Source organism: Nothoprocta perdicaria, unplaced genomic scaffold, assembly GCF_003342845.1.
Source record: "Nothoprocta perdicaria isolate Ctin4 unplaced genomic scaffold, notPer1 scaffold_196, whole genome shotgun sequence".
In the NCBI taxonomy this organism is placed as follows: Eukaryota; Metazoa; Chordata; class Aves; order Tinamiformes; family Tinamidae; genus Nothoprocta; species Nothoprocta perdicaria.
The window spans coordinates 1,059,264-1,086,756 of record NW_020455160.1 but is presented as its reverse complement, the minus strand read 5'-3'; the positions used below and the strand labels follow the sequence as shown (position 1 = coordinate 1,086,756).

The window sequence follows — 27,493 nt, the reverse complement described above, 5'->3', positions numbered from 1 at the left end:
CCTTTTTAAGAGAATTTTATTTGAGTGGTTCTTACAAAGATTGTTGCAATATGAAAGTCTTTGTTTGATAGAAATATCAAGCTGTCTTGTCAAACACACTGAAGTAACCCAAAAATATATTTCAGAGCTCACAGAGCTTAAAAAGAGCAAAGATTATATGCAACCAGAACAAAACATGTTTCTGTATTTCCTGCCCATTTTCAGGCTTGGCTGAAATCCTGCAACTGTGCACTGCATACAGAGAAACTTAACTGGAAATGCAGAGAGAGTTTTGTTTGGAAACTTAGACACACCTCACACAGTATTTACAAAGAAACTTTTACAGATACATTAATCAAAAGTTACCATCAAGAAATAAAACCCTTCAATCCTTCTATTCTTACCAATTATTCAGCACAAAGCAAGCTGAGTGGCCAACCAGAATCAGCTTTCAGTAGCCTTTTGAATTTTCCATTTATACAAAACACTAAATACGTTCCTTCATAAAGTCTATCTCCGATATTAACCTTTAGCAGATCACCTACATTTAGTGAAATGTAAAATGTAATTGCTGCATTAAAAGAAAGGCTCGTGAAACATTAAAAATGTCATTATGTCCCATCTGCCTTTAACAGAGAATTTGTTTTCTATGAGCTACTTCTCTTTTCCTACAGATCACCTTAGTAAATGTACAAGAATTACAAGGCAGAACAAGAAGTCAACAGCTTTGTATACAGTGGAAATGCTAGTCAGGGAGAATGAACACACTGCATTTCTGCTTACTTCATTTTATTTTTAAAGGTAGCAGGAAGTGTACACAAAAATGACATTAAATCTTTTCCTTTAGTTTTATCTAAATAAAAGATAACTCAATCTTCCTCCAAAAAATAACTATGTACAAAACTGACTAAATCCATCTTCATCGTCGAACAGGGACCAGTAGTTGGGTTGCAGTCATAGAATCTGGAAAAAGGCTATGGTATGTTGGAAGAGGTACATACGCTGCTGTAATCATTTTACCTAATTAAAGGATTAAAATAAATATTCAGCATGGTTAAATTCTGTAACAAACAAACAAGCAAACAGAGGTCTCTACATGAAATCCACTCACCTGCAAACCACCTCCCATGCAGTGCATTTACAGCTGCAATGGCAGCAGCAATCGAAGGACATTTGACATACACATTGCCCTGAAACACACAAGTGGCAGAGTGGGTTACAAGTCTGACAATTCCTTCCTCCCGCTCGACCTACTCGGATGCCTCCACCACCCGGGTGCCATGGAAGCAAACCTGCTCCACTGGAATCAATCGTCACTGCACACGGAGCATGAGAAAAACTGAAGTCCTGGATGTGGGGTCTGGTTGCTTTTGCAGACAAACATCATCATTCCTAACACCTACTCAGCGTGAAGCACCTTCCAAAGCAGGTCTTTCCAAAGCAGACCCAATGCAAACTGGAAGTAATTGGTAAGTGCACTGTAAAATGTCATCTGAAAGCAGCAAGCAGGAATGCACTGCTCTGTCTGAAGTATCATCTAGTATCTCCTAAGTACCGAATTTACCTAACATTTAGGGAAAAAAACACCAAGTTTGACTACCTCCCCTGCAGGCTTGCCATCAAGCTTTGTATGTCATTAATAGTCAACTACAAATGTTTAACCTAAGTTCACAGCTGCTTTCCAGAGGGGCTCAGCCCTCCCAGGTCCCACGGAGACACAAAGGATGTTCCAGAGAGGCAGCTACTGACAGTTCTTCTACAGGCACTTCAGCATCTGCTTCTACCCAAGTAAGGGTAAAGGCGGGGGGGAAACGGGACTGGATTGCAATAAGCCAAGAACAACCTTAGATATTAAATTCATGTGATGTATCAGTCCAATCTTATCTTTGTTAAAGATGCCTGAAGTTTTCTACCTGCAAGCTAAGCACCAGTCTGAGCCATGTGAGGTACTGCAGTAGTCCAAAGGGCAGCACAGGGAACACACAGGGATGCAGGCACATTTGTGTGACAACCTGCACACAACTGAATTCTTGCAACAGATCAGATTCCAGCTGGAGCAGAGATTATTTTACAGAGAAAAGAAAACATTAAGAAGCAGAATCCAGCACACTCCTTCACAGTCTGCTCCAGCCAGTACAAACTTTTGCCACTGTGATTAGCTCATTCCTTTTGGGGTAGGGGAAAATGGGAGATTAAAAACGCCACCAGACCACACCAAGGCATGAGAAAATTGCTGTTTTGGGCATTAAGCAGGAAATACACAAATTCTCTGCTTAGGTCTCCCCAGTACAGACATACAAGTTGCCTAAACCTTTAAATTAAGGCTTTGTTGCTGCATATCTTTATCCTTAAAACACCACACTGTAAATACTTGTGGTAGAAGATATTTTCTAACATCTATATTTTAAATATCAAACTAACCCTTCACTACTGACTACTGAGCATTCCACCTGGAAAATCCAGCAGTCTGGAAAAGTCCCAAGAAGGCAGGAAATTACACACATGAGCTGAAAATACAGGGACTCAAAACTCATTTATATAAATATATACATATTTATATATGTATGTATGTGTGTGCGTATTTTTAAATCAAGAGGTATTCTATACCTGAGCTATCCCTGCATTGCTGGGATAAAGTGGCTTTCACATAACAGACAGTGGGCTCTTTTGTTGTATGGTAGCTGCAACTCCTTCTTTAATTCCATTTGCCAAGACGAACCAGATGCACCATGCAGAATCTGAGCAAATGGAACTGAACACGAGGGCTGGAGTTTTGTGTTTGGCTTTCTCTTCATTTAAATCTAAATGTGGTTAAATTAAATAGATAACAACTTGGGATAAAAAGTTGGTTATCAGGTAAATAAGTTCTGGGAAAGTTGGACCATTAGGCTCATGGAGATAGAAAACTCACAGTAATCGCTATGCACTGCCAGAATTCCTCCCTCTGAAAAACATTAAGGTATGTTTTGGAACAAAAGAGGAGAATTGGGTCCAGGACACAGACAAACCATCCCCACCTACCTTCTTTCCGACCCGTCCAAAATCACAGCTACAAAAACTAGAACGACCTATTTGCTTCCACTATGACAATTACTTAAAATCTGCAGAGGAGATTTGAAAGAAGATACTTTGTTTTCGCTAAGTGCTTGTCAGAACAGCTGAGACAGTCCCTATGATCCTGAATCGAAATTCAGTACATGCCTTTCAAGAAATGCAGATCTTTGACTTTTAGGTCAGGAATCCAGGTCAGTGCTAACTATTCACATATCCACTAAAGGACAGCACTCCTTCAAAAAGAGCAGGCTTATATTTGGAATAGGAATGCCACAGGAAATAGAAGGATTTCAAGCATGAATCCATTCTGTTCAGACTGACAAAATAAACATCAGGTTTAAAACTTAAGTCTAACAATAAACTGTTTACTAAAATCCTGACAGGCTATCAGCTTCTTCCATCATCTGTCCAGCAACAGAGCCACTACTGAATGAAGCGTACTCCAGCTGTGAACACAGCAGGGAGCACAGCTCTCTTTTGCATATGACTTTGTATTCCCAATCAATTCTGCCATCTTGACACCCCTTTCCAACAGGGGGGATTTTTGCACACCGCCTAGTCTACAACCTCTACTTGCTGTAGAACTAGTTAAAGGGAAATACTTCAGGATCCATGCTAACAATGGATAGAATTACTCTGTCCTATTCAAAAAGTCAGGAAAAAATGTAAGCTAACTATGATCTGGAATGCAGGTCATCTTTAGTTTAGAATCTCAGCAATTCTTGTGAAAAGATCTTAGGCAAAAATCATCTTCACAAGCAGGGCAATGGAAACCCTATGTGCTATGACAGGTGGCTTTCAGCATTAGTGATGCTTTGTAATTGAGTCTGTATCAACAGCATCACCTCTTTTTACTTTTTCCTCCCCATTACAGCTCCAGGCACTCTAACAGACTGCTGCAAGACAGAGGACTCATCTACAATGCTATTAGTGAAGACAACTGTTTCCAGGAATGGGACTAGGCACAGCTAGTCTGCTGGAACAGTGGGTTCCTTGAGCCAAAATCTGCTGTGTGTAAGAGAGAGACCAGAAGTCTGTCTTGTGGGAAAAAACAAACCTTAGGGGGAAAAAGGCAAAGCCCAGAAGTAAAGAAATTCCTGTTCTCTAGCCTGCATTTCCTCAGTAACTCCATCTCTGTAAATCTGTAGGAACAGACTACTGCGCTAAAGAACTGCTATAAGCCTTGAACATGCCACACATCTCCCTGAAAGCAGGCATACCTGAGCTGAATTTTTGTCTACATAGATGTGGATAACTCCTCCATGTTTGTTACACTCCTCAATCACATCATCTTTTATTTCTGTATCCCAGCCAGCTTCTTCTTCACTGTAGGGGGAAGAAAAGGACAGATGTGGAAAAAGTGAATGAACTGGAACAAAATCCACCCCACAGCCCATCAGAAAAAGAAGTCTACAACATTCTATCCAGCTTCCCCCATGTCATCTCCCACAGGTAATGAGTAACTACTTACGTTTGAGGATTAAACATATTGGAAAGCTGGAAGCACTGGGTTGCAAGTGGTGGTACAGAAGCAGCTGCAGCCAGAACTGTTTCAAGGAGGAAAAAATGCAATGATGAACTTGAGAATCCTCTATATGCAGTTCAATTTAGAAGTGGATCTTTCTATTTGTTCTTTAAAATTCTAAACACTGAACTGTAATAGGTACAGTCTTAAGACAGAAAAAGACAAGAAAGCACAATTCATAACTAAACGAGATCTACAGCAGAAGCTTCTTTTTATTAGGGCATTTACTCTAGCATGCAAGTCAGGTAGCAGTGCTGGATAGAGCACAACTACCTCATCTGACTTTACTGGAAGAGTAACAAGCAATTTTAGGAACTCTGAAAATGTTTTCAGCACATGAATTATCCTTCAAGTACACACATTTCTAAGGAATAAATGCATGACTAACGCAGGAAGCACATGCAACAATTAGAGATAAACATTTTAACTCTAGAATAGGTCTATATTCTTTCCTACTAACTACGAAATATGAGTCACTATCATTTCTCATCACAGGGCATCTAATTTAAGGTAGGCACTGTCCCACAGGCTGCCCTTGCAAGAAGAAGTTAACTGCTGTCAATCTTGGCTGAAATAATTACGTAGAGGGGAGGTTGACGTTAAGACATTAAGAGGTGTCCAGGCAGAGCAAGGTTTTACCCAAATCACAGACTGAATCCATTGGACAGAATCCATCCTCTTGGTTCTCTAATGATCTGTATTTACTTCTAACAAATACTAAAATTTAAAAAAAAAACCCAAAAAACATACGCACTGTGTATGCTTTGTTACACATAGGACACAGCTTAGTCCAACATTTAAGAAAAGCTAGAAACAAAGGGTGAAGTGTTTCATATATCAGTAATCAATATAAACTATAATTCCTATAGAGACCAATAGGTTATCATTTCTCAGGCTCTGGACAGACACCAGCTGTATTTCACATCCAGACAACAACTGCAAAGTAAATTCTTATACATTTACTGGTGACAAGCTATCAAATTCTAGCTTACCTTCATTCTGCTGAGAGAGTCTTGTTTGCAAATCTAAAGAAAGAGAGACCACAAGGCAGTTAGCACGCTTGCCAGTACTATTGTGTATTTACCTGCCAGCCAGATTATAGCCTGCACTTCTGTGGCATGAGCTTGTGCAAGTACCATAACCCGCTCCCACTGCTCCTCTCTAGAGGTAAGAAGTTTTGCTATTTTCATTTGATCACCTCAAGCATTCAGCACTTGATGCTTATTCTATAACCACAGAGGTAAACACGTTTCAAAGAGAAGTAACACTTCAAAAGGAAAGAGATGATTATGTCCTTTAGTTTACACAGGTTAATATGCACTTGTGCATTTGTATTTTGAAATGTATTTTGCTCCATGAGAAAATAAATATGGCAATTCTTAAAGACATTAAACTTAAAAAAGTAGAATTGTCCATACTAACAATTCTGCAACATAGGCTTTCAAGTTTCATTTTAGCAGAACTAACTTCAGCTGTTATCTTTACATAGATATGCAGCAAAGACAAATTATTTCAATGTTTAAAATATTTTCAATCATTCAAAACATTTAATTTGCCAAATAAAAAAATTACTCATTTAATAACAAACACGTAGCTGTCCCAGTTTATGAAAGTGGGAACAGACACAAACACAGGGTTGCCGGTTGTTACCAAGGACAGCCCAAGCGCTAAGCCGAGCACCTTTACAGCAGCAACAGGAAACTTCAGGCTGCAGGGAACGTAGACAGAAACGTCTTCAAGCCCAAGCTGGATTTACACGCTCACAAGGAGCTGGCAGATTCAAAGCAGCTATCATCTTATTATTCACTAATTTGGAAATCAATGTGGTCTGGCTCTTTGAAAATGCTTACTCGGAAATACCTGAAAATCAGTCAATTCTCCATTATTTTTTCCCCTTTTTACAGACCCTCCCCCCAAAACACTGAAGGATCAGCAGGAGTTAAGGGGTTTTTTTGCTATTAAAGAATGACAGCCCTGAACACAAGCCTTGCTCAAGTACCTTCCAAATGACTTCCATAGAACAACACATACCATGAAAAAATAAGAGATGGAAGGAGCAAGCTCTGAAGGCTGAGCTGTAACAAGAACTGCCTGAATGCAGTGAGTTTCTCACCTGGCTCTGAACAGGGAGGAATCCTCAACTCCACAGAGTGAGAAATCCCATGATGGGGAGGACTGTCCTAGGCTGTGTTCTCTCCAGAAACCCATGGGGTCCACATGGATTTGGGTGAATCTATAACTAATTACTAAATTAGTTATTACCCAATTTTTTAATTACTGCTTTTAAACAAATAAATGTTCTTTAATCAAACACATCTCCTAAACGACTCTACTTAGATGAGGATTAAAGCTTCTCCCGCCACAGCTCTGACACAAGCACACATGTAATTCCCACCAGACGCCAGGCATCCGTCGGCCGCAGAGCTCCGTGCTCCCGGCCGCGCGCACCCAAGCGCAGCAGATCTGCGCACGCGGCCAGCTCATCAACCCTGGCCCAGGGCTCGGGCTCTGCCCGTTCCAAACCGGCAGAGATCAATTACGGGATCTGGCAAGTTTCAAAGGTTAATTACCTACTACCTCTGAAACACACTCCATCCGATTTCTTTCTTCTCCAATGAGCTGGATTTTCCCCTTGTTCGTGATCGGAGAAAATTCTCTCTTTTTTTTTTTTTTAATTTAGTCAAAAAACACAAAAACCTTGTTTATGAACTTTAAGAACAACATGTAGTGCTACATGCATTTTTATGCACATAAAACATGCAGTTTTAACCAAAATTACTGCATCTGTCTTGCTAAGCTCAAAATCACTTTTTCCGGTATGTTTTGCATATGTCATCAGTTAAAAATAACAAGTTTAGCTTGAGTGAAAAGCATAGACTTATTAGGGTAAAGTAGAAATACACAAATATCTATCAAACCATTTTGTGTCTTAAAAGAAACCAAAACCGAGTGCATGTTTTTAAGTAAGCTTCAAACAAACAAGCCAAATATTTCCCAAATTATTATTCACAACAGATTGAACAGAGGCCCTGGATAGTAATGCCTAATTCTCACTATTGCAGGCACACCATTACTTGGTCTTTTACATAAACACAGAAAACTCCTTCTGAAAAGGCATGTTTTGACCCACCACTCCAGTTAGAAGATTGCTCTATATCTCATGGTTATTTCAACTTTCTCATTTTCAGCTAGTACATACATAGAGAACAAGTAGTACACAGCTGTGTAACTGTTAGCTTCAATTACTTTTCTTGATGAAATTGCTCCGTAGGAATAAATTTCAAGTTCCCACTCTCCCACAAGATGATTCTTTTCTCTCCTGCTCACCTCAGCAGCCTCACTACTTCAGTCTGGTTCATCTTGAACATCAGTGACCAGAAGGGTTCACGGATTTACTGGTGAGGTCTGACAGTCACATATGTCACCTCCAGGAACACAGTTCCTTCAACAGTTGTCTTTTCACATGGACAGTTCATACTTAGTCACCCATCAAGTAAAAAATCTGGTAATTGGTGGTTATTTTCTGCTGTTGAGCTCCCAGACAATAACTATAATTTGTTTCAAAAAACAAACTGACTAAAAATGTATGCTGCCCCATGCACTCCTTACTGATAAGGCCCCGTTTGTTTAATCACCTCATTCTCAGTTCTTTTGCCACTGTTATTAATATCAATACTAAATAGCCCCATTCCTAAAACTGAACTTTCATTTCAACAACATTCTTAGAGTTTTACGGTTTCGTTGAATAAAACCACAGCCCTCTTACTGAGCCAGTGGCCCACGTATTTCATGTCTCTTGCACTAGCCAATCCTCCTTTAGCTTAAAGATTTCCAAGGGGGACACACATCAGAAGCTCAGAGAGAAGCATTCTACTACTACAGCTCCTCTGTTCAGAGGAGTGAGTTTTCAACACTGTTAGTCCTTACAAATAGCTCCCAAGGAAAAGTATGCTATATTTTAATCATTTTTGGTTTTATCATGACTTTTGGAGGACAGCATAAACACTTGCATAGAAGTGAAGTCAGAGTAACACGGCTACAAATTGCTCAGATGATGTTTCTTCCTTTTTCCTTTTTTGTATGTCTTCTTTGCTTTCTCCAAAATAACTACTAATAGGAGAAGAGGAAAGGGCCTCAAGTTGCACCAGCTGAGGTTCAGGTTAGATATTAGGAAAAATACACAGAGTGGTGAAGCACCGAAAGAGGCTGCCCAGGAAAATAGTGGAATCCCCATCCTCGACAATGTTCAAGAAAGCTGTAGATGAGGCACTTCGGGACATGGTTTAGCAGGTTTGAGGGTGATGGGTTTATGGTTGGACCAGATGATCGTAAAGGTCTTTTCCACCATGATGACAAAATGATTTTATGATTCTATGAATTTAAAAACAAATATCCCCGTTCTACAGCATGTTATACTTAAAATTTATTTTTTTATACTGTATCTGATTTGAGACCTCACAGTTCACATGCCTATTCTATCACCAATACAACTTTTCTTATTCCTCTGAATCAAGAATTTTCAGTTCTTTTTAGATTTTCTTCTACTTTACTCACAAATCACTTTCTTTTTAATCTATACTGCATCTGACATTCCTCAAATTCCAAACTTTGCCACCATTAGCATCCTTTCAAAAAAAATTAAGCAGTGAAGGTTTTCTGAGGCATCTGAATAATTTTGCATTTCACTCTCAGACCTACTTTTTGTTCTCTTCATGTCTGCTTTCACATCTCTTAGAAGGTCTAACTCAATATGATTGCTGGTAACTCCTATTTTAGCCACTTCCTAGACTAAAAATACTGTTTTTATTACTAGTCTGTTCCTTCCCTCTTTTTCACAGCCTCCTTGCTTACTCTTTTTTCTTCCCCCAGATTGTTTCTGAGGTACTTAACCACCTAGTAAGATGGGGGAGTCCAATGCTACCACATAATTTCTTCGTTCGATCACATCGATACAATACAGCACTACCAATTTGGAACTGAAGTGTTGTGTGTCCTTCCTGTTCAGACACCGGAGTTATTTAGACCAGATGACTTCTGAAATTCCTCATCCATCACTTTTCAAAGCTTTAGTTACAGACCTGTTTCTGTTTATCCTTTCATTTTAACTTGAGCAATTCATTATCACTCAGGCAATGATAATTTCTGTTCTCATCCATAATATCTTCATTACTTACCAAAATGAGTTTAAAATAGCATCCCCTCTTCATGAGTCATTGAGTGTTTGATGAAGAAATTTGTCGGATATCACATCCAGGTATATCTGGGCCCCACCATTATTACTAGCAATTCTTCTCCAATCTGTATCAGGGAAGTTAAAGTCTCCCATAATGACATAATTCTTGGTAGTAATTTCCTCTAATAAGAGTAAAGAGATCTTTTATCCATAATGAAATCTCCAATGGGGATAGCTCATGACTATGGTAGCAAAGAATTTTTTTTCCTCAGTTTACTTAAATTAAGTCTCCTTTCTTTCATACAGTATGAGTGCAATAAATAATGCTTCTCCATACCACATTTCTGCAATTACTGAACATGCACATCCTTCAAAAAACCTTATCATTTGCTTCTTCACAGCTATGCTGCCCTATGCCAATTCATAGGCTTAACAGATAAGGTCTCATGAACATTTTTAGTCCTATTTCCAATTTGAGTTCGGATTTCTTTGGCATATTTGTTTGGAATACAGGGAGAGGGAAGAAGATTGCTGTTTTAAAAAGTATTTCCTCATTCCTGACCACAACCGTACCCAAATCAGACTGTCATATCATTGCCACCTATATTAAAGGTGATCTCATTTTAGCATTGTTTTCCCTTCCTCTACTTCTGCACTAGCTCTTTTCTTTTTTCTTTTTTTTTTAATTCATTTCTTCTCCAACACAAAAACTTGCTCTTCAAATCATGTTTGTTTCCCTAACCTGTTCCCTTTTCTTCCATGAATTTCTTTCTAGAGATACACATAACTACTACTTTTTTAAGCAACTATCTACAGCTCATCTGTTCTATCTACAGCTATCTTAGTTGCTTTATTAAGCAACTATCTACAGCTGCTGGAATATAAAAAAAATATATATGCAAGTGTCAGGAAATTGGCAAAGAATACAAACTGCAGCATCCACTTGTTTGTGACACTCTTAAGTCTTCTCCACTGCTACCACAACTTCTCTCCCTTTATAGTTTTCTTAAATTAGCAAAAAAAAAACCCAGAAAAATCCCACTCTAAATTCCCACACATGCTCCTGTGGGAAATTATACTATCTAGTTTTGAGTAATTTTTTGCTTATGTTCAGCTATGAACTAGCAGTTGTAGAAATCATATCCTCAATCTCTCAGAAAAATCTCCTTAAAGCCTTACAAAACACCCACCTGCAGAGGTTGCAAACTACAGTCATCTCCCAAGTAACACATGAATTCACTGACATATGCTGTTCTTCCTGTCTGGGGCACATACAATGCAAACCTACCTCTAATATGAATGTAACGCAGTAAGTATTTGATCAGTTTTTGAGTATTAGTTGCTGTGTCCTCCAAAAAGTCCCACTAACCTTCTTGGCCCTGGTACAGCTCCAGTTTTTCAGAAGGGACTCTGCAGAGGGTAAGCCCCCTTCCAATTATCCGCCTGTGTTTTTTTAACTGTCAATAACTACAGCGCAGTAGAACCCTAAAGTTCCCACTAATATCAGCAATAAAGACAGAGGTGAAGGTCTTGACAAAAATAATGCAAAGTGAATCACATCCATCAAAGCTGACATCATCACTGCTTAAAAAAAAACTGGAAAAATAAAGGGGTCATCATCTCTTACCTGCCACAGCTCCAAATGCCAATGATCCACTCATCTGCAGAGCCTGCTGTGCAGCTGGGGGAATCTGCAAACCTGTACCTAAAAAAGAAAACATGAATATACTTTGTAGCAGGCATTCTTCACTCAGGAACTCGAGAGCAGAAACAGAAGAAATTTTACTGTTGCTGAAGTCTTAAGAAGGTATTTGGCATAATGCTCTGTGCAGCATTAATACAAAGCGCTTCCTTATTCTTACACTCCTCCTGTTTAGCACCATACATACCCTCTGCAAGTCTTGCCATCAGCTGAAGGCGGCCAGTTGTTCCCAAGTCAATTCCAGTCCGTTCCAACTCATCACTGTCCAAAAATGAACTCGCACTGGATGCATCAGTGCGCTCAGTTACATGTCCAACTTTCATTGGCCTACCAGCCAGCTCAAATCCATTGAGTTGTTCCAAGGCCTTTTTGGCACACTCTGAGTCTGAAAACTGTAGAGTGGAAAAAAAAATACTCAATAATCCTGCCAGAAGATTTCACACCACCTCTGCTGCATGTAATATACAGAGTTGCCTTTCCTCTTTACCAGTGCATTATCAAGCTTGCACAGCTTCTCATATTCACTTTGTCTTTTGATGGAAATATACTGAAATACACATGACTGCTGAAGGTACAAAGTGCAACCCAGATATTTCAATTAACAGAAGTTATGACTGCAGTTCCCTCTCAAAGGATAGCAAGAAAGAGTCACTTCTTCAATTTTATTGATTCTAGTGACTGCTCCTAGTGGACATTCTGCTTCATTTCTCTTTTCATAAGAAATTGCTGCCATGTAGGACACATGAGCATACAAAAGTATAGATATAAGGGCAAAGAGAAAAGATGCTCCCGAAGTTTTATCCTCTGGAATTTTATTTCTCCTAACACTCTAATCAGACCCCTGGGGCACTTAACAAAAGCCAGTCTTCACTATTTTTTGTTTACCTGAAGAAACAGCAGTGCTTTACCAGACACTGACTGCAACACTAGACAGAAGGACACTACTCCCACTCTAAATACAGAAATCAGCCAAAACACCCACAGGGAACTGGCAGAGAAAGGAGACAGTTACTCCTCCATTCCCAGGGACATCAAATTTCTAAGAAAAGACTTAACTGTGATTTGTTCCATTAACTATGCTACTACAAGATTGTACATTAAGTTTCTTAAGAATTCTGATAATCCAAATTATACCGTAATAAATCCGTATCCTTTTGAACGTCCAGTTTCGCTATCCATCATCAGTTGAATGCTTTCAATCTAAAAAGAATAGAACTGGTATCAGGTGCTTTAAAATAAGCCACAAGATATCAAAACAAAGCCTACATATAGTCCTAACAAAAACTGGTCATAAATGAAGGTGAAACATTTTTTTCTTTTTAAGGAGCTCCTCATTCTTCCCTCAAGTCCAGATTAGTGCACGGATATTGAGATCTTTATGTCAGAACTAAAGAAGATACTGCTAAACAGGTGGGAGATACTAAATTTATCCTTTTTTAAGATGGTTCCAGTCACAGACAAAGACCAGATGTTCATGTGGCATTCTAGCAGTCAATTAGCACACAGACATCAACCCCCAACAGAAATAATACAGGCATGCTATTTCACGTGCCAAGAAACTCCATTTTTAAGAGTGAAAAAGCAGGTAAGCGGAGGCTTTAAGAAAAAACTGAATACTTTAAATCTTTGTTTATTGCTCTGAGAGCGCCTAAAGGTTTACAACTTAAAAAAAAAAAACTAGAGTCATCCAGAACCTATGGAATAGTATTGGAAAGAAAATATGCATTATTAACAAAAAGCAAGCCTGGGAAATATGTAATGAAGAAAAAAATCGTAATTCTGTCTGTAAGTCTCCTAATGTAGCTTAGCTCCACCGCTGGGGTGATATCTTATCAGTACCTTAATCTTCCTGGATGCAGAGGGATTGAAGGAATAGAAAGACATTGTACCGTGGGCACAAAGCTTAGCTATTTCAATATTCCATTTGAGAACTAACAAAGGTTTCTCAGATAATCGTAACTACTACAACACACTGACTTTGCTTAGTGAAAACCTACCCTGCCAAATGGCTCAAAGATTCCCCGAAGCATATCTTCAGTTATGTTGAAGTGCAACGATCCCACATAGAGCCTCATGGGACCAGCACTGCCCTTCTGCAAGTTATTTGCCATTGCTGCTGCTCTGTTTTTCTCTGCCTGAAAACAAAAAACACACTTTGTCAGAATTCAATAAAAAGAATGAGCAAACAGCTATCAAATTAAAATTCAAAAATAAATAACAAAAACACATCACCGTTTAGAAACTTGCACAATGTCCATCTGACTAAATTAAACCCTACAAAATCCAAGACTATAACTAAATATAGATATATGGCTTCAAAAACCTTCAGAATGAAGGATTATTGCTGAATTGTGGCTTCTAACAAATCACCACTCTGCTTTTTACACATCCAGGAAAGCAGTTTTAATTACAGCTATAGCTTAGTATTGCTTCCATAGCTTTGTTATTACTGGTTGCTTAGAACAGTGTTTTCAAAAGTAATCTTACACCACTCTGATTTTGGTGTAATTGACCTGTCAATTTTTGGTCCACTCGTATCTTATTTTGTTAATCATTTCTAATATATTCAATGATAAGCAAATTTACAAACACTAGACTTCCCAAACATAATGGGGCATAATCCATTAAGATTCTGAAGGCCATTATTCACAAAAATTCACCTTTCGTTCTAGTGCTCTATGAACGTTATGACTTTTAACTCTTCCTTTAAAAATGTGAACAGAAGATAAAAATAGTTATTTTGCTAATTATGCAACTTGCTAAGCCTCACTTAAAAAGTTTCTTTAAGATGAAATCAGGTGACATCCTTGTCTCTTAGAAACTCCTCTGAGTTCCCAGCCTTTAACTCCCTTCATGCACTACTCAACCTTATTAGCACTAAGTTCATCACTGTTTACTTACCTGCGATGCTTGTACTATGATGGGTACACCCAAGACTCTCTGTCCCGTTAGTCCTATTGCCAGAGGCACTGAACTAACATCCACAAACTCTACATAAGCAATTCCTTTTGAACGCCTGGAATTTCTATCAGAAATCATTCGCACATCACGAACCTGAAAGACAATGGAAGTGCTGTGTTTTATATATGAGGGCTAAACTAGGAAAAAGCAAATGGAATTAAAACTTTCAGAAACGCATTAATATGTCAGACACTTATTTGCCAAATCAATGCCTTTATAATTAGACTGTAGATCTAGACTAGCATCAAATTACCTTCCTAAACATATTCTAGAGGCAAGCTGCCTTTACTGTGATTCAAAAATCACAGCATGCTTCAGAAACAGGGACACTACAACACTTGCTCTATGTCAATGCTTTAAGTGGGAAGCTTACAACAGATGCAACAGTAAGCATCTCAAAGATAAAATTAAACTATGAAGCCATATATTAAACGTCTGACATTTTTGAGAAATATCTGAAGCCATTTGAATTGCATCCCCATGATCTGCATCAGACTGCACTCTGAACAATACACTGTTGATTACGTTTCCAAGCTCAGAGGCTTAAAGTTCTTCACTCCATAGGGGAAAAATCCTTTAAAAGTCACTCCAAAAAGCCATCTATTCACAGTTCTGCAAAGAGCAATCCTGGACTTGAAAAAAAATATTAAGAATCATGTTAACCTTTTTATTATTACCTTCCCTACTGTAGAGAAAAATTCTTCCAGGTCTCTTGGTCGAATTCTTGCAGCCAGCTGCATGCAGAATACTGTTCGAGCGTCCCTCTCTTCAGGGGTAAGATTATCAATGGGTTCTCTGGAATGTAAGAGGAAAGGTAAATAAGGGAACTAGTCACAGGACTACAAATAATGCTTCAAATGTTTGTACTTCAAAAGCAGCTGTCAAGAGTCAAAGGGAATACCTAATATAAGCCTTTAATATGATTAATCCAATTTCCACTGCAAACACTAAAGGGTAATTTTCAGTCAGGTTTAGAAGAAGACTTAAGTCTTTGTCTAAACTCTCAGACAAATAACACAAACCTTTTTTTCCTTTCCCCAAGCTTTGCAAACTAAGACCTTATGCATCTCATGAAACACCTGTGGTCACTGCACAGTCACTACAGCTACCGTCATCTACACAAACAGAGCCCTGCCATCGTACAATTTCGTAGTTTAAGCTTATCCTAGCAGAACTCAAAGAAAGTTAGCAGCCTTCAATACACTTCAAAACAAATGAATAAAATTAAATACTAAATAATTATTGTAGTCTCTGATTTCAGAGGCATTAAGGTACTTTTATTTTGATATTGATCACTGATCAAAAGGAGAGGCTCTATGTTCTGCAAGTTAAAGCTTCAAATATAAACAATATCTGTTTTCCTTCAGAAGTAACTGAAGGCAGAAATGGCCTGCTGCTTGAGAAATTGCTATCTGTGCAATTAACCCAAATTTCAGTCACAGACTGAACTTTCAGTAATGTATTTCTTTTTACTTTTTATATATAAAACATGTCTAAGAATATGTAACAATAATGTGAACTAAAGTATCTCATTAAGAATTTGCCTATAAATAAAAGGCAAGATTATTTAATTGTATTAATTTAAAGAATAATTGAATTAGTAGTTTTCTGAATCCAATTCTCTTAACTGACAAACTGTAAGAATGAGAATGGATAAGCACTTCTGGGATTTAAGAGCTATCTGCCTCTTCTACAAGTAACATCAACACATACCAAACACAAAAAGCAAACATTTGTGCAGTACTTTTCCATTCCTTATTTAGGATTACTGAGACCTAGCACGAAAATTAAGCAATTTAAATTAGAATAAACTTAAAAAAAAAAAAAAAGCGCTTGAAAATACTGAAGAGTGAAAAGCTAAGCAAGATGTGCTTTGAAAGTCAACTTGATTTACAACTGTACATTGTTAATCCTGGGAGCTGAGGGAACTATTTATTGCATAGAGAGAAAGCAACAGCGTATTTTCAATGCTTTCCTTTCTAAATGAGGAGCTTCAAAAGCTTCTTGCAAATGTAATCGGGACAGCGAACAGTCATCCATTATTTCAAGCTTAAAGTATAAAAATTGTTACCTAACAGGGCTCTTGTCTTTCCTGAAGGGACTTTTGCTTCTGGAGCGTCGTCTGCTGTAAAGACAGATCAGCAAGGTTATCAAAAACCCTTAAATATACTGGCTTGATTTTAAACAAAACCTATCAATAATGAAAAAGCAAAACAAACAAACAAACAAGAAGTAGAGAAAACGCAGAAACCTTAATTTGATGCTGTGAGGCAGACCAATCTTCCCTCTGATGGCACTGTTGAATTTTGGACCAGAACTACGGCAAAAGCAAAGAACACAGACATTACTTACCAGAGCACCGAATTCAGGATCTCCTGTCTATATTCACATCGCGTTACGAGCGCTTCTCCGTTAGCCATACCCGTAGCATGCACAAACTACACCAAATCAGGAGGAATGGAATATTTTCCCTGCTCAGTTTCATTCGCAATTCAAAATCCCCAAATACAGAGGACTCCAAGGAAGAACTGAATGGCACATTCCTATGTGCATAGCTACTTGCTCGAGCACCCCCTTAAACTGAAAGCTGAAAGAGATTTAAGGTGCAAGTCGAACCCTAAGCAGCTCCCTGCAAAGTCCTGCAAGGGAGGCGCTCTGGAGACCTCTCTGCTGGGGGAGCAGAGATGCTTACGGTTACCTCGAAACACATACAGATGCTCCTTCAAGATGCTGCAATGTTGTCCATATCAATATGGATAGCGCATAATAAACCACCTAAGTGACTCAAACTCCAACTAAATACCCATCAAGGATCACAAGGACGACTTTTTAGGGAACAGTGAAGAACAGTGAGATAGTGAAAGGAAAAAAAATAATCTTGTTGGTCTTCTTAAACCTAATGCAAAAGCCCGAGAGCATGAAAATAAAGATTCCCTCTCTTCCCTGCTCCCCTCCAAAAAAAAATAAAATAAAATAAAATCCCAGTTTTGCAGATAAACAAGTAATGATGGGTACACATGGATGAAACACTAACATTTAGTAACTTCAACAAGTTACAGGCATATTAGACCTCTGGTACAGACTGAGCAGAGAATCCTCAAACTCCCTGGGACAAGACAACAGGCCGAGCAATCTTCTGAAGTGCTTCTTAGCACTGTTCCGTGAGGTGTATTTCCAATGGATTTTTTCTGAGGAGATAACTCTGGAAAGGGTGTAGATTTCAAAGGCGCTTTCTTCTGTCCTATTTTCTTCCCGTCCTTCACTATTCCAGCTACTCTTCTTTCTTCCAGAATTTCTAAGAACTCTGCCGCTGTTGGGTGGTTCCTGATACCATATAATGAAGTGCTGAGTCACAAGCAATACTTATCTTTATGTCTGGGGAAGTTAATTTTCTTCCAATAAGCCAGATGTGCTAACCTGTGCATATAACCAAAATCTAGCTAAATATGTTTCCTAAGCTTATGGGATGCCACATGGCCCAAGAGAACAATGACGTCAGAAAACAGCTGCTCAAATAAGACTAGTTCTCAGCTGTTCAGTCATATCTAAGAGTCTAATATGCATCTCAGACAAGGCAAGCTCTGGCCAAAGTCCAAGAAAAACATGACAAATTTTCAGTCCTCACATATGGAGCTGGTCTTCCTTGCAGCACTTGCTTAAATTCTTCATTCCAGAATAGCAACTGAGAAGCTTAAACATTTCCTACTCTAAGAGGCAGCTGACATTTGTCAGCCAGATGTCTACACAAGAGTATTTGGCAAAGTACTAGAGATATAGTAAAGTAACTGAAAACATCTAAGAGGCAAGACATGAGAAGAACAAATACTACCACCACACTGGGAAAACTGAACAATGCAAGCAAGTCACCTGATTTCAGAAAAAAATACAATATTTAATGCCTGTATCTGATGCTTAGAGATGATTGATTCAAAAGTCTTTAAGTTTACTTCTCATTTCTTTCAGAATTATCTTCACTAAAAATTCCCTTCCCCAATATTGTAGAGAATTTTTTGCAAGACTTCTCCCCATGGCAAAAATATCTCATAGTTTAAAGAAAGTATCTTAAACAAGGATTTTATAAAGGAACCAAGGGTACTTTCTGTACCCCCAAAATCTTAGCATTTAATCATCCAAGAAAACACTGAATGATCTGACCATCTACAGCAGCACTAGCTGTATTAACAGCTTTCTGAATTATCTGAACAGAGTCAAAAGGTAAAAGTTCAGACTCATTTTCCAGCTGCTAGGTGATCTTTTTTACTGTTAACTGTCAAACACAAACTTGACAAAGCTGCCAACAGTAGCTACTTTATAAAAAATTACAATTTTTGGTACATCCAAAGCTACCTGCAGGAAGCAAGCTACTGAAGATTTCAGCTCCAGAACTAAAGATTTATCCTCCACATAGGACATCTACTTACTACAGAACTCTTCAATAAACAGAGGATAACCTTTGAGTTATACTCGTTCTTTCCCAGGAGGAAGTCTTTTACTTTTGGTACCTCAACGGGCCAAAACTGAAATCTTGGAGTCATCTTCGCATTTATATAACAGTTTAATTTTAATCATTTCCAAGAATGCTTGATAAGATTAAGAGACATCACCCACCAGCTGGCTGTAGTTAATTTGCAGGTTGTAGATGATCCAGCTGGTGGCCACTTAACAGTCAGTGTCCCTGTGAAGAAGTTACGAGTGTGCCCCACACATGTCTTAACTAATTGAAAGCTAAATTTCTTATTTGCCTGGCCAAATCCAGCAACTCAGAACCAGCTGCAAACACAACACTTCATATCAAAAACAACAACTTTTGGCCAAGCTCTTTAAGGGGCACTAGAATATTTGGTTTTGTTATATCATCAACCATCTCTAACAACTTAGAAACCTACAACTATGGAGAAATGCAAGAACAGGGAAGAAGTCCCCAAAGTGAAGCTACCAAATTTCTCCAGGTTAAGAATCTATTAGCTCACCAAGCAATGAGCGGAACAAAGGACCAGCTGCATCAGCAGCCTGCAGTCACTGCACTCTCCTAGTTAAGTGATCAGATACACGATGGGATATCTATCCTGGTGACAACACACTGGAGTAGAGCAATAGCAGGCTAATTCTGGAAGTCTGAAAACTCTATCCAAGTTCAAAGGGTCCTATTTAATAGGCAGTTCTGAGCACAAAGGGCTGCACTGGCACACCCCAAGTTGTTTCTGTAGCATTACAGGAGCAAAAAAGCTGCAGAAAGCAAACAGACTATCCAGAGCTGCCAACTTCTTCAGAGCCCAGAGCTGTTCTAAAGATGAGGCCTGATATTAGAGACAAAGCAAGAGAGATAACATGTTCCATGATCTCCAAGCACGCAAAACTGAGGAAAGCAGAGGAAATGCTGAATCTGTTCAAAAACCTTCTGGCTTCTAGCTAGAAATGTGAGGCATTATGTAGAACAATCGGTGCAGGTAAGAAAAAGCTGGACTGAGGATTCTGAGCCACAGTAGATCTTAGCAGAGCCCAGAGATATTTTTAGCACGAGAACACCAACTTCCAGGTGATTGGTGCAAAATGAGACTCTGAGCTCAGGCATTTTTGTTGATATTGTAAGAGTACCAAAGGAACACACTCCTGGATCTAGGAGCAACATCTTCATGAAGCATCCACTTTGCTGAAAACTATACATGCCTGCAGAACATCAGAAGTGAAACAGCATCTTCTCAATTGTCTTGATATTGCTCATGGACAGCAATATATGCCATGAATAAAAACACCTTAAAGTGCATGCTTCTGACGTGATCTGAGCACTGAGATTTGACAACAGCTGAGAAGAGAACCAGGCAAAAGACGACAAGCAGCACCACAGGCTAATCACTGAAAGCCTTGTGATGCAGACAGTTCTTTTTTTCTGCTTTTTTGAAAGCAAACAGAGACAAAGCAAGGACAAAATAGAAAAAAAAATCCATGAGAATTTTAGAGCAAAACTCATCAATAAAAAATGGCTTTTAAAAGCGCTTTAGAACTGTGAAGAAAAACCTACAGCAGAATTTCTATCTCAAGCCAAAAAGCAGATTTAAACAGTTGAAGTACAGCATCTTCTACAGCCTCTAGACAAGTCCAAGAAAAAGCAGGGCAAATATGTAACAGGCATTACTGAGACAAAACACAAGCAGTGCATAAAACACCACACTACAGCAAACATGCATGTAAGCAGCAGCTCAGTAAAAACAAAATATCTGACTAGAAGTTAAAAACATAACCTTTCTTAGTTATTTTTCTTGTGTTAAATGGAAAACGTAACCCACATACCACTACGCAGTGGTACAAGTTCACAATCTAAATAGCACTAACACCTGCGCACAACAAAACCCCACCCCTCTTTCACCGTACCTTTAGGAACGCAGGCAAAAGGTGAGTCATAAGCCTCAAATTACAGACCACTCTTAAGAATAAAACCTTCACGTCCATATGACGAAGGTAATTACAGTACTCAGAATATTTGCTCAAGATTTAAATACTATAATGAATTTTCACATTCAACTTTTATACAGTTGCACATTTTCCTCTCACTTGGCTTTGTTGCCTACCTCAAAGGAGGTAGGACAAGAAGGAACATTAACAACAAGATAGGCATCCACTCTTATTCCACATCCACTCGCTTCAAACTTTTCCCCCAACCCTCTTTTGAGATGAATAAAGTACCAATTTAGAAAGCACATAGTTAAAGCATACACAGAAATGGCACAAACACAACTCTACATAAATAACCTACTAGGGACTTCTATAGCGGCCTCTGAATCTGCGATCTCTACTTCTAGAACGACTGCGTCTGCGTTCCTTGCTTCTGCTCCGCTTCCTTTCCCGGCTTCTGCTCTTTTTCCTTTCACGATCTCGACTTCGTTTGCGTTCCTTGCTTCTGCTCCTCTTCCTATCATGACTTCGACTTCTGCTTTTGCTCTTTTTTCTCCTGAGAAGCAAAAGTACAACTCTGGTTACACTTGTTGCTCAGTGTTAGTTACAGCTGCTTCTAAATACCCACTATCAGTTACAGCTTTTCAGGCAAAAGACTCCAAACATCCTTGTGGATGACTGGTGTAAGTTATAGGGAATAAATAAATAAATAAAAGGACACGGCTTCCATTCATGATGAAACTGGACAGAACTGTAAGGCGCATTTAACCAATGAGAAAAACAGAATTCTTGCATAGCTTGCATGTATCTTACTATTCAGCAGAATGTATTCTGTCAGTATCCACACACAAAACAGTGTAGCTCTTGAGAAAGTTATATGAGCAACAGCTGTATCAAATCAAAACTCTTGGAAACAAGGCTACATACCAAGAGAACACCTCAGTATGGTAATAATTAACTTTTTAGCAATTGTTGACTCTGAAGCAGAACACAGAAGTCTTAAATTATGCACACAAGTACAACTAGGAAAACAGAAGAGAAAATAACTCCAGAAGGGGAATGCACAAACAGTTAACACCCAACCCGGAAGCGGGATCACGAGCAGAAAGACAAATACATCATAAACAACTCTACTCAACAGATAGGATCCCATTGATCTTAAGCTACGAGCCAGAAAATGAGGAAATGAGCCAGAAAGCGTTCTAATACTCTAAGCACTCTACTACAAAATGAACTCATAACTATTTTTGAAAGTTAACTAACATTAACTTTCCTTCTCAAATCAGATTGTATTTTCAGAACAGCCATTTAATACAAGCACAGCTCTGCACGTCAGGTACGGAATTTTTACTTGATAAAAACTTAGGACTTAAAAATACTAGGAGATCCAATTTTTACTGGTTTTGACTCATCTCTTTATTTAGTGTGCAATGCAGGGAATCACATTTTTTTCAGAATGCAAATCTCATTTATAGTCAAGTTTAAATTTTAGATTCCAGATGAAGTCTAATGTTAGGATTAAACTTTGATTTTTTCAGGTACTTAAAAAACTAGCCATAAAATAGCCACAAGGCACTTTTTTTTTTTTTTTTTTAAGGAGGCAGGAAGAGTTTCCAACAATCTTTTTCAATGTAATCAAGAATCTTTCAATGTAAAATCAATTGTGCACTGCAGATGAATCATGCTTGACCTATCAAGTCTGTATTTTTATCCGATGCTAAGAAATTAGCAGCTTCTGTAACTTTGGTGACATCACTGATAACGGTCTAACTATGTTTGTTAACAAAAGATGATTTCGGAATCCTTGTAGTTGCAAAGTTCAAGCTTTTGTATTTTATTTGCTTGGATACTTCTGACATGCACTATAAAGTTTAAAAACAGCAATTCCCCTCATCCCATGCAAGATATAAATAAAACACTCACTTCTTGCTGCGTTCTTCGTGGCCATTGGCACTGCTCAATTTGTTCTCATCCTAAGCAGGGTTGATAGAAGAACATCGTGAGGACGAAGCGGAAACATTTCAAGTGGTCAAAGGGTAATGGGAATAGGAATAAGAAAATACAAAACAAAAATTTTAATACTAAATTACTTGTTTACAGTTTAATGTGGAAAGTTTAGAAAATTTAGGTAGGCATGTTTAACCACTTTGCTGCTTAAATTTAAGTCAAACAATTATAAAAAGCAAGAATTACATCATTTAAGAGTGTATATTAATTGTAGATACTTCCTTACATGGTTTAGAGAGTAAGTTATCCTGTAGAATTCAGCACTCAAGTGGTTAAATGTTTATTTCTATAAAATATAAGAGGAGGTCTCAGGTTTGTGTGCCCCTCTGATCAGTACCACGGCTATATCTCTGCCTAAGCCCCAGTGGCTGTGCTAGCAGCCAGCCACTATCGATTTCCTGTGACCGATGTCATTCCCGAGATCGTCGCTCATTTTCCTTGGAGAGTTGTAAGAGCTTGATGCCACCTCTGTCACACATCTCGCCCTGAAGCAAACAGGGATTCACACTGCTTTAGTAACGTCGTCGACTCCCAAGAAAGTCATCAATAATCCACCAGTCCAGCCTAAACATTCCCTATTTCCATACCTGTTTACATGGAAAATATCCATGTTAAACCAGGATACAAGAATTTTAACATAACAATTTACATTTTTCTCTTCAAGTTTCAATATAAGTGCTAAATATTACATAAACTAAATGTACACTTTTATAACTTACAAATGCTCATCCAAAATTCAAGACATGGTTGCATTAAACACTGCAGAATAGACTAACAATAGCTGCCATATAATTTGTATACTTGCTTTACAATTTAATTACATTAGTTACATCAAAAGTACAACTCCTAAGTGACTTAGGCTTTATATACATTTCTTGTGAAATCAGTGCTAATGCATGCATAATGTTAACACTTCACCACCATTTGGTGAAAAACAAAAAAGACAGTATTCATTTGCTGCTGCTTTAGGTAAAAGACTGTTACATCGCTACACTAATCAAAAATTTGATTCAAAATTGGCATTTCTTAATTAAACAATTAGGACAGAAGAATACAAGAACATTTTTAGAACGATATCGCAGGCTGTGATACTGTCTTTTACTTACTAAGAACGTTCTACTCAGGGATCCAAGAATTTAGGGAAATTCGTTCACTCAGCAATTGATTTCCACCTGCCCTGTTAGAAGATTAACCACCACCAGTCTTCTGCATTAAAAGTGAGTCTCAATCCTCTTGCACAGAGCAGACCGTTCAAATATTTACTTGCCATGGGACTGGTGAAAAGGTTATTCTTGGAACCCTGCTATTTTCCCAAACCACTGCATTCACCTTGTTGCTATACCAAACTGGACCTTGCAATTTTAGGAGAGGTTTTGGCTTGTTTCTTGTTTTTTGTTTGGTTTTTTTTTTTTGTTTGGTTTCGTTTTGGGAGGGGTTTTTTTGGGTTTTTTTTTTTTTTTTTTTTTTTTTTTATTTTTTTTTTTTTTAACCTAAGGGACCACGGTACAGCGATACGTCACTCAATTACTACCTTATGATTGACAGTTCACACTGGAATCAAAGGTGAATTCATGGGAGTAGAGGTGAGATATCGTTAGGCAAGTCTACAAAGAGAGATAGATGGGCATTTATTCATCACGCTGAAGTGAAACTACTGCACAAAATAATTACATTAACAGCATATATTTACTTGCAAGTTACATGTAATGCATCTCCAATAAGATAAATCATGAGGGCTCCAGGGATGTTAGTTTACAGTTCAGCAGTAGTTTCATGAATAATGCTAAATTAAGGTAAACAGGACCTCACTGGCACATTTTTCTCACCTTCTTGTAAGGAGCTTCAAGCATTGCTTCAATATCAATATCATCAGCCATTTTTCAGAACACCTGAAAGAAGAAAAAGGCTTCTGAGAAAGGAAAATGCTTTTGAACTTCATGTTCCAAAATGCTTTTGCTTCAGACGCCACCACTGCGTAGTCTCAAGTTCACACAGCGCTGTCTTGTAAGACATTTCCAACACTAGAATGAAGGTTGCCCAGAGAGACAATGAAGAACACGAGACAAGACACCAAACAGTTATAGCTGTGAACAATAAAAGGCGATCGAATATGAGTAGCAAGCGGAAAGCCCAGAGGTATGCCACCTGTTTCTTTCCAAACAAAGAACACAGTTTATCAAGCAGAAATGCAGGTCTGGTGGCCATTTTAAGAACTACTAGAGCTTGACCCAAGGACAATGCAAGACAAACATCTGAACAATTGAGAACAAACATTCAGGAGAACCTGTTCACAGCTTCCTGGCATTCACCACCATCAATTTTGTCAATTGAAAGATTTAAAGGGAACACTATGCTCATCTATAAATCTGACCCTCTGCATAGCACAGGCCATAGGAGAGTCATGATTCAAGCATTAAGAGCAACTAGAGCATACACAGCATCCGTCCTGTCTCAAATTTCAGACAACAACTCTTCATTATAGCACCTATTTCCTCTCCCAATAATGATGTTAATAATTTCATATTCCTGTCCTCATTATACACTGAATGCCTGTGGCATTTAATATCTTCTTAATATCTTTAATATCTTCTCCCCTTGAACATATAGTTTTAAGTTTTAAGAAACACTCATTCTTAATCTCAAGAGTGAAGACTTCCTTAAATCTCTTACTAAAACACTTTCCCTTTGCTTTAAGAACAAACAAAACCATCATCATCAATCCGGTCTCCTATATTTAAGTTAGCACAAACATAAAATTAGTGGGGTTTTTTTGTTTTGTTTTTCAATGCATGCTTATATTTAAGATACACAGACATGCAGGAAAATAGGAAAATCCTTAACTCTCTCTCAAATGCATTGCTGTAGGAACTGTGCAAACTGTCCTGTTTAAGAGACCCAATCGGTATAACGAAATCTCTTCAGCTCTTCAAGACTCTAAACTGCTAGTCCCAACCTCAGAACTGAGCATATTATACCAAAATTGCATCACATGTAAGCAGCAAGGCACTTCCCCACTTGCACTCAGCCTTCCTCCATTCGTACATCCAAGAATAAAGCACATTCTCTTTGCTACATCATAGCACTGCAAAGCTCATACTCAACAGCTTAACTAACAAGGCATCCTAACTAACAAGGCATTCTAACCTTATTTTCTGGCTACTACTTCTTGGGCTAAAGTCCTATTACTCACAAATATGATTATCTTTAGTTTTTACATAACTGCTTTAAATTCTATATTTTAAAAGAGTATTTATATTCAGCTTCTCAAATTATGCAGATACCACACATTAAACTCACTGCAAGTCTCTCAATATTAGGTATGAATAATAACACCAAACAGCATCAGTCAAACCCAGGATTTTACAAGAATTCCCCTTGCTGACAACTACCATCCGGTTGTATTTTCAAGTGAGTTATTTTATATAATTTAACATAAACAAGTAGACAGAATTTGGTTCTTCATATTGAAGAGGAGCAGGCAAAAGAGGAAACATGATAAAAGGACAAACAAATCATGAACGTTTGGACAACGTGAACATGGAGTAACTATCACCGATGTTCACCAAAACAAGACTAAGAGTCAAACAAACTATACAGCGGGTTCAGAGCAAAGGTCCTTGATCACACAACATTTAGCCATGGAATCCACTCCTATGGAGTGCTAATACAGAAATCAAATAGAATCAAAATCTTGCAGTGTTCAAAGAGGAAAAAAAAAAAGAAATCCTAACAATTTTACAGAATAACCTCTTCATTAAAGACAGTAACATGCCTTTGTGGTTCTGAATCAGAACTAGCTGAAGAGTGGAAGAGCACAGTGAGAGAAATATCACTATATAATTACTCTGTGCTTTTATTCTTTTTCAGACATTCACTGTTAGTCACTGTCATAGACAAAATACTGTGTTACATAGACCTTTGGTATCACTCTCGGCAATCTGTACACTTTGTACCATCAACAAAAGATGAATTTAAATAACACTGTTTTCACCAGAATTCCTGTTTACTAGTTTACGTGACTCAGGCCTGCTACAAATTCTATAACTCTGTGCGAGAGCAATGCTGCATAGAGACACTTTTCATTAGAACTGCACACAAGACAGGTTATTAACCTTATCTCAGTGTTGTGACAAAATTCAAGATCTCTCTCCCTGAACAAGCCTCAAGTTAACTCTTAGAAAACTTTTAGCTTGCCTCAGAAAGATTTATACAGCTGACAATTCTGAAAATTAAACCAAACAACGACTTCACCTGAAATCGTGTTGATGGCAAACCACAGAGAAAACAGATTTACTGTTACTCATCTGCTCGGCACTCTGAAATAAGAGTTCATCCTTTTAAACTGTTACAATGCATAAGAGCAATCCCAAAGGTTCCCTTCTTGAAATCACTCCCTTTAGAAATTCCAAGCAAGGACAGCTCCGCTCGTGTTTTGCGAGAGGAAAAAGCAGCAAGAGAGACGAGCGAGAACTGCAGCAGGCGGGGAGGAAGCGGCACTTTGGGCAGGGCCGCTGTATCCGCTCAGCACACCCCGCCGCTCGGCGCGTTCCTCGGCGCGCTGCCCCCCGACCAGCGGCAACGCGGGGGCCGCAGCGCAGCCACGCGCCGGGAGGGCGGTGAGGCGGCAGGGCCGCTGCCCCCGCCGGTCCCGACCCGCGCACGCTGCCCGCGGGCCGCCTCACGCGGCTCCCGCAACGCGACC

General features: G+C 38.6%; 1 protein-coding gene across 1 annotated transcript in view; it reads right to left on the bottom strand.

Moving 5' to 3' along the window:
• The window catches only part of RBM39 (RNA binding motif protein 39), a 27,961-nt gene continuing 468 nt past the window's right edge, over positions 1 to 27,493 (bottom strand). Inside the window, 18 exon segments of the mRNA XM_026037334.1 lie at positions 1 to 999; positions 1,091 to 1,169; positions 4,254 to 4,359; positions 4,505 to 4,580; positions 5,551 to 5,583; positions 11,359 to 11,436; positions 11,621 to 11,825; positions 12,568 to 12,633; positions 13,431 to 13,568; positions 14,335 to 14,487; positions 15,072 to 15,189; positions 16,466 to 16,519; positions 16,646 to 16,711; positions 21,146 to 21,340; positions 22,708 to 22,757; positions 24,323 to 24,337; positions 24,339 to 24,395; positions 24,618 to 24,680. Of these exon segments, the coding sequence (XP_025893119.1) occupies positions 899 to 999; positions 1,091 to 1,169; positions 4,254 to 4,359; positions 4,505 to 4,580; positions 5,551 to 5,583; positions 11,359 to 11,436; positions 11,621 to 11,825; positions 12,568 to 12,633; positions 13,431 to 13,568; positions 14,335 to 14,487; positions 15,072 to 15,189; positions 16,466 to 16,519; positions 16,646 to 16,711; positions 21,146 to 21,340; positions 22,708 to 22,757; positions 24,323 to 24,337; positions 24,339 to 24,395; positions 24,618 to 24,668 (1,641 nt within the window). The 5' untranslated portion in view covers positions 24,669 to 24,680 and the 3' untranslated portion in view covers positions 1 to 898.